Source organism: Phaethon lepturus, unplaced genomic scaffold (genome assembly GCF_000687285.1).
Source record: "Phaethon lepturus isolate BGI_N335 unplaced genomic scaffold, ASM68728v1 scaffold11478, whole genome shotgun sequence".
NCBI lineage: Eukaryota > Metazoa > Chordata > Aves > Phaethontiformes > Phaethontidae > Phaethon > Phaethon lepturus.
The window spans coordinates 21629-28755 of NW_010558361.1; the positions used below are offsets into that span (position 1 = coordinate 21629).

Consider the following 7127-nt stretch of genomic DNA (forward strand, 5'->3'; position numbering starts at 1 on the left):
TCTCCAGCCACTCCTCCCCAAGCCTGTAGCATTGCGTGAGGTTATTGTGACCCAAGTGCAGGACCCAGCGCTCAGCCTTGTTGAACCTCATACAATTGGCCTCAGCCCATTGATCCCTCTGTAGATTGTTCCTACCCTTGAGCAAATCAACACTCCTGCCCAACAGGGTGTTGTCTGCAAGCTTACTGAGGGTGCGCTCATTCCCCTCATCCAGATCATTGATAAAGATATTAAAAAGAACTGGTATGTTGCACGGTCACACAACATTTAAGAATTAAATGGTATCAATTTGACAGTTTCCTAAACATAATGAATGCAGTGAGAACACTCTTGTGTAAAATACATACACAAAATCATACTATTGCAGAAGTTGATGTTATAATCTTCTTTTATAGGTGTTTTCAGCTATTACTACAATCTGACAGTTATTCCTACAGCAAACCTGACAGATACTCTACACAAGTCCTGTGTCTCTTCACAGACAAACAAGGGCATTCCAAAAAGAAAGCATGAAGAGGAAAAAAGACACCCTCTGATATCCTATGAGAAAAAAATCTAAAAAAAGTGGTATTAAGTAAAAGGTGAAGCAAGTTGTAAGGTCTTGCTCAGCAGCAAAATTAGTCTATTTTGTAATCTTGGCAGTTTGATATAGTTATTTCCTTTAGGAAGTAATACACAGTTTTCTATTTTTTTCTTTTAGAAACCAACACATAGCTTTCTATTTTTTCTTAGTATACAAGCCATTACATTATGATCCTCTGAAGGTGACAGGGATTGTACTAGTCTGTATAAATGGAAAGTTATCAAATACCTATATAGTCCTTATAAAACACCACTAACCCATTATCAGGTAAAATAATATCAAGCTCACTCTACAAGGCTTGTTGGTAAGATACTTTCTGTTATTAAATAACTATTATGCATAAAATTCTTATAAAGTAAAAGAAAAATCTTTCACAAAACAGTAATACTTACGTGTGTGGAACCACAGCAAGTATTACACTGTGCTCTGATGGTTTTGTGGCACGAATAGATCTGAGGAAATAAAAATTTCTCAGTTGCACCACATACTTTCTCAGCGTTACTCTAAGTATCTTCACAGACAATATAAATGAAAACTAGGACTGAAAGACACCATCAAGTCTACAAAATAGGGTATCACACTGCCAAAACCTACCTATCATCACTTAGACAATCCATTTCCATTTTGCTACTAGATTCTTCAGATTTTGCTCAATGCAGTGAAGAGGCAAGAGCTCCAAAAACACAGGGCATGAACAGCAGCTCTTCAAATCCACTTTTATAACTGAGCAAAGGTTTGCCCTGTTTACTTAGTGTATTTGGGGCAGACTGCCCTGAATGCATGGGTTGAGAAAGATCAGTCTATACAATGCATTTTCAATAAGCATCAGCTAATTTAAACAAGAATCTCCCGCACTTTCTCCCAGATTTACCATTGCCCTTCTAAATATTGCAAAATATTCTTTAGAGGGTGGGAAGTGCTTTGGGGGCATGCAAGTAAGAGAAGATGGTATAGCAACTGCATATGATAGACTATAATTTATGAAATGTTGAATAAACAAAATCTTACCACTTTGCCTATTTTTGAGAAACTGAAAAAAGTATGTCCAACTGCCAGAAGAACACTCCATTCACCTTTTAATGGCTAAAGATAACTATTTTCAATCGTGTCACACTGTCCTGAGTAAACAGTCTTCATATTTATCTGTTGGTCTTTTAAAAGAACTTCCATCAGCCCAAGTATTTGAGCTTTAAAATGCTCCTTGTCCTAACCACAGCAAATTTCAGCTCATGACTGACTGAGAAGCACAATATGGTGTATGATGCAAAATGTATGTTTCAGCTGAAACAGCGTATTTTAGCAAAAAATCCCAATACTAAGCACTTGCAACCTTAGAGCTGCTAAGACAGAGTCATGTGGACCACAAGAGTGATGCGAACTTTTGTGAAGAGCTGGCAGTGCCTGACCCAGTGGACAAACACATACATTCCTTTGAAGCCCTGCAGCTTCAGACTTTGCTGCAGCAGTAACCCAGGAAAGAAGAAGGCACAGAGAGCAGGGATTAATTTCACAGCAGCTCTGACTTACGCTCTGATAGAAGCCCATGACCTAAAGAGACAATTCTACAATTCAGCTTTGCCAAAAGCATATTTTTCATAAGGTTCTTAGAGACGGTTATGCAAACCTCCTGGCCTCAGCCCCAAACTTCCATTTTACTATAATTGGGGGGTGGGAAGTGTTTTTCTATTTTTTATTTTTAAAATTAGGAGGTTTGGCTTTGTGCAATATATTCTGAAGTTCAAGAGAAGAATAAAGTTCTTTAGGTTACCTGCAGATATCTTCCGCATCAAAGTATCTGGAGTTCCTGTGATCTATAACAATTATTTCCTGGTGCTTATCAAGAAAACACTCAAGTGCTGACTCTGGAGTCCGGGCAATATTGCACTTGTATCCAGCTCTGTCACAAGCCCACCAGAAACCATCACTTTGGTTGTCTTCTTTTGCAAAGATCAGCAAAACCTGCAAAGCATGCAAAACAGCGGCACCACATTAAACATAGAAAACATTACTCTGGATGCTGCAAATCTTAACAAACATTTCTGCTACATGAAAGACTGAGTCTACTTTGAAAGTGGGAAGACTGAACTACAGACTGTAAAACAGCTGATGCAGTAGCACGATTTTATTAATGGATAGAGTGATTATCAATAGATAATCAACAGTTAACTGCACAGGACTGATATTTAGGGCAAAACCAGCTGCCAGATGACGAGTCCCTTCTAACTCATAGTCAAATTCAATCAGCAGCTACTCAGAGTTTGTGGCTCCGTGTTCAAACATCATTGCCACTCTCATTGGGACAATCCAGATACACACATTTTTAATTGTAATGAACTGTCTGGGATGCAACTGCCTTAATTATTGCTCTTCAGGGACAAACAATTAACGCAGTTTTATTCATTATTTCTCCTTTGATGTACAACACAATGGAGTTAAACCATGCTCTTTCAAAACTGAAAAGAACAACTGACAAACAGGTATGGACAGAGCTGTGTAGCGAAAAAAAATGATTCAAACATCATATTTTTTTCCCAATAAATTGTCTCTAATTATGTAAAATTATCTGAACACTTAAGGAACCGCTTACACGAGATCAGGTAGGATGTGTGCCAAGGCACTCTTCTTAAAATCAAATCGATGCTGTAGGAAGTCTCTTTGCTAACTGAGACAGAGAACGTAGGCTGAAAACAGCTGTATTTGTGTGCTGCTTGTGTGAAAGCAAGAGTGTTTTTAGGAGAGACCAAACTTTTCATCTTGCACTATAATATATATATTATCAGCATACAAATTACACAGGTAGGAACACAAGTCATGTAGAAAATCCCCTTCAAAATTTGTATATATTTACCATAGCAACTGATTACTAACCATGCCACCCTGTGTGACAGATAAAGAAAAAGGTTAATTTAGTGCAAATATGCTGTGAAAAAGAAAGGCCTCAAAAAGTCGAGTTTATCCACAGCTATTCATATTACATGGAAAAGCAGCAGAGAATAATCTGTCTATTTGTATAAAGCAAAATCTTGTTCATTTCACAAATAAAAGTCACTCCCTGACTTCACTTATCAGCACAATATGGTTCAGAAAATCATGATTCAGGGGGATGGGACATTTTTTTATATCTTTCTTCTCTCAGAGTTTGGAAATAAAATTATTGCAAAATGCCATCATTTACCTGCTGTAAAATAATGGACCTTAATTAAACCACCCAATCTCCCACTGGTAGCTAATTATCAGCGTGTGAACCCTTCTGAGAATATTAACTTTAGAAGTTGTTTTAAACTATTACCACCATGCATTCCAATTAACATTTGTACAAAGCTTGCTATAAACCATCAAAACATAACGTAACTAGAAGTATATTGCAAGATATGCTCTCAAAGTGAAGATAAAAATATAACAATCCATATAAACAACACTGTCAAGGAAAAGCTTGAATTCAATCTGCATTTCTTTGCAAAAAAACTATGTAGCTATTTTTTCGTGTATAATTTGTCAGTGTTACTGTAAAAAGATCATTTTACTCAGTGCTGCCCTGGTTTAGGAGCACCCTGGATGACTTCTGTGCAGACCTTTACATTTTTTAGGGATGTATTGGAGGAATTTTTACCATCTTTCTAAGCATTTGCTTCACTCAAGTATTGTGTGTCTTGTTCCCAGTTTATCATACAAATACAGAACATGGACAGAGATTGCTTTAAAGAGCTAGAAATAAAACAAGAGACCCCAGCTGAGTACAGGCACATAGGGTACCACAATGAAACTGAGAAAAGTACAAACAGCAATGTAAGAAGTAAAAATAAAGCTCCTTAATTATTTTTATGTTACTGTATCCCAGCAAGAGAATTTTAAGGTGAAAAACACATAGTGGCTCTGAATTAATTTAGGGAGGAGCCCTTGTTGCATCGAAAATTGGCATGGGGGAACAGTAAAATGCTGTGCATCATCATGCTTCATTTGCAGCTCAGCAGGGAAGATCACCATCATCAGAAGAGAAATGAAGTTTGATGTCAATGCTGTGAAAGAGATGATGGTCAATGAATGTCCTCAGAGGTGAGAAAATGGAGTATTTGCATGGGGGACACATCCAAACCTCTACCAGCCCTGGTAAACACTTCTGCAAAAGGATGAGACAGCTTTTTTATGTGCACTAGAAGGTTATAACAACCACCTTTCTCCTGTGTCCTCTGGAGAAAACGCATTTACATGTACTTTTATCATGGTCATTTCTAAGGTCTCAGAACAAAACCATGCTTATTTGCAAGCCTTGGTACCAAATCGGGGCAGATGTGCAAGCTGCGTCCGGGGAGGCCATTTGGAGGGTTGGAGCTGGTAGGTTTGCTTTGGGTTCTTCCCCTTGACCCTTAAGCCAGCGGCACCCGGGTCACAATCTAGTATTAACCAAACCAGTTTTGTCCTCTGCCACAGATGGTCACTAAGTCCAGTGAGGAATCTATTAAATAGTTTATGGCAGGTCACAGTCACAAGTGAGGTCACCTCTCAGGCAAAAAGTATGGGCCATTTCAAGGTTGGCACAGGTGTCCCACAACAGCATAATACATGCACCAGAATAAAATGAACATTGCCAGGAAAAGCCCCTGTGGCAATGGTTTTAACAAACTAAATTGACTTATCATTGACAATCGTGAACATGAAAAGCACCCACAAATAGACAGTTAAAATGTGATATTCAGTAGCTGTTTACACTGCACAGAGAAACACGTAACCCCATTGTCAAGATGGAATAAAAGATTAACACATTTTTTTTTGAACGCGTGGATGTGTGCAATACTTGCCAAATTAGCTGAGGTAATGTGGCTTGTTCCACAAACAAAGGAGGTGGGTTTACATAAAGTGTTTTCCCTTTACTGTAAATACATTAGTGTATGGCAATGTCTTCATGGAAAAGTCTTCAGTTAATGGTTTTACTTAAAGTCTGTTTTCTGCTTTCCTTAAGGTCTTCTATGGTAGCACCATAGATTCTTACTTGTGCAATGTAGGGACAAAATAACATCCACAGCTGACAAGATACCAAGAAGAATGTAAAATACTTTTAAAAACAACAAAAAACCCACTTTCTCTTCTTATATGAAAAATCTTCACTTACAACAGCTAACACTGGTACTATGATATTTTGGCAAATCCAATTTCTACTGAGAGAAATCTTGACATAGGCACTGAGAGTATTTGTTAAACATCTGCTTGACCATCTTCTTGAAGATGGTCACAGTCTAAACAACATTTTTCCATTAAGAGTTCCACAATTTCATGTTGAAATTCCTTGCAAAGCCAAAGACTGGTCTACTGCTGACGCCACTGTTCGACAGTCATTTATGATATAAACAAATAGTTTCATCAGATCAAGTCTACATTAAGACTGAATGCTTATAATACAGAAATAAAAATGTAAAGCTTAATGATGCATATACACACAATGTATTTTCCTTGAGAATAGCATTTCTTCCACAAGGAGGGGGGGATGACAACAAACCGGAAAAGGAGACTAAATGTCTCTGTATTTTACAGTCAAGTGACCCAAAATGTTAATTCAAATGAATGCTGTACCACTAGAGCAATGTTAAAGACTACGATTATTTAATTTCCTATCATCTGAGAGCTCTGTAAGGTAAGAAAATAACTCTTGGCATCTGTTTACTGGCACAGGAACAAAACGTACATAAACAGAAGCAAGAATAGGTGAGAGCTGTTGCTCCTTAAGCTGAAGTTCAACCTGTCTTTTTGGAAGTGGTGTGATTTCTTGGATTGATGACCTGTAAAAGCACAGTTCTCTGTCCTGTTGCGCAAAACCCAGGAAAATTTGCCAGGTACCTAAACTTTATTAATGGAACTCTCTTTGGTGTATCAGAACTGAACAATTTTTAACATCCAGAGAGGCAGCTCTTTCTCCTGCTAACGCGCATATACACACGCTTGTATTGACAGGACATAAAAAAGGAACGATTTGATGTTAATGGAAATCTAAGCACCTTGTTTACCAAGTTAATTCACTTGTAGATCTCTTCTCAAGCAATCAGATAAATCAGAACACCAATTGTCCATCTCACAGTCCTTGCACAAGTAAAATGAAAAAATTATATTTAACTATAGGGGTTGAACCTTAATTTCTTCACCCATTAACACTGAATTGACTGTATCAAGAAACTGAAAGAGCATCTTACCTGAATTGGATCTTGTGTCAGTCTCATGGGCCCAATTTGTACTTCTGTAGTTGAAGCCTGCTAAAGAAGAGTAATACAGGTGGTTTGTTTTTTTTTTCTAGTCTGGTTCTTAACAAGATAACATTTTACATGCAAGACTGAAAGATCAAACAGAACTGGAAAAGACTCTCAAAGGCAGGCAGGCATATGACTAGCAGCCTTAATTTATTTGCTTTGAAGTGCACCTTTTATGAGCATATCTTACCAAACCCTAATTTTGCTTTATTTGCCTCTAAGTTAAAAATTATAGGGTTTTAAATACGGAAATAAGAAACACCACCTCTTTTCCCTCTTTCCCCAACAGAGTACCTTGGTTGCACAGAAGG

The 7127-nt window shown here is 37.7% G+C and overlaps 1 protein-coding gene across 1 annotated transcript in view; it reads right to left on the bottom strand.

Moving 5' to 3' along the window:
* LOC104625426 (high affinity cAMP-specific and IBMX-insensitive 3',5'-cyclic phosphodiesterase 8B-like) overlaps positions 1 to 6816 on the bottom strand; it is a gene marked incomplete at its 3' end in the record, with an annotated part of 27823 nt that extends 21007 nt beyond the window's left edge. Inside the window, exons 1-3 of the mRNA XM_010293046.1 lie at positions 6763 to 6816; positions 2352 to 2542; positions 976 to 1035 (exon numbers count right to left, since the gene is read on the bottom strand). Of these exons, the coding sequence (XP_010291348.1) occupies positions 976 to 1035; positions 2352 to 2542; positions 6763 to 6789 (278 nt within the window). The remainder of the gene's footprint in view (positions 1 to 975; positions 1036 to 2351; positions 2543 to 6762) is intronic.
* Positions 6817 to 7127: the final 311 nt, after the last annotated feature.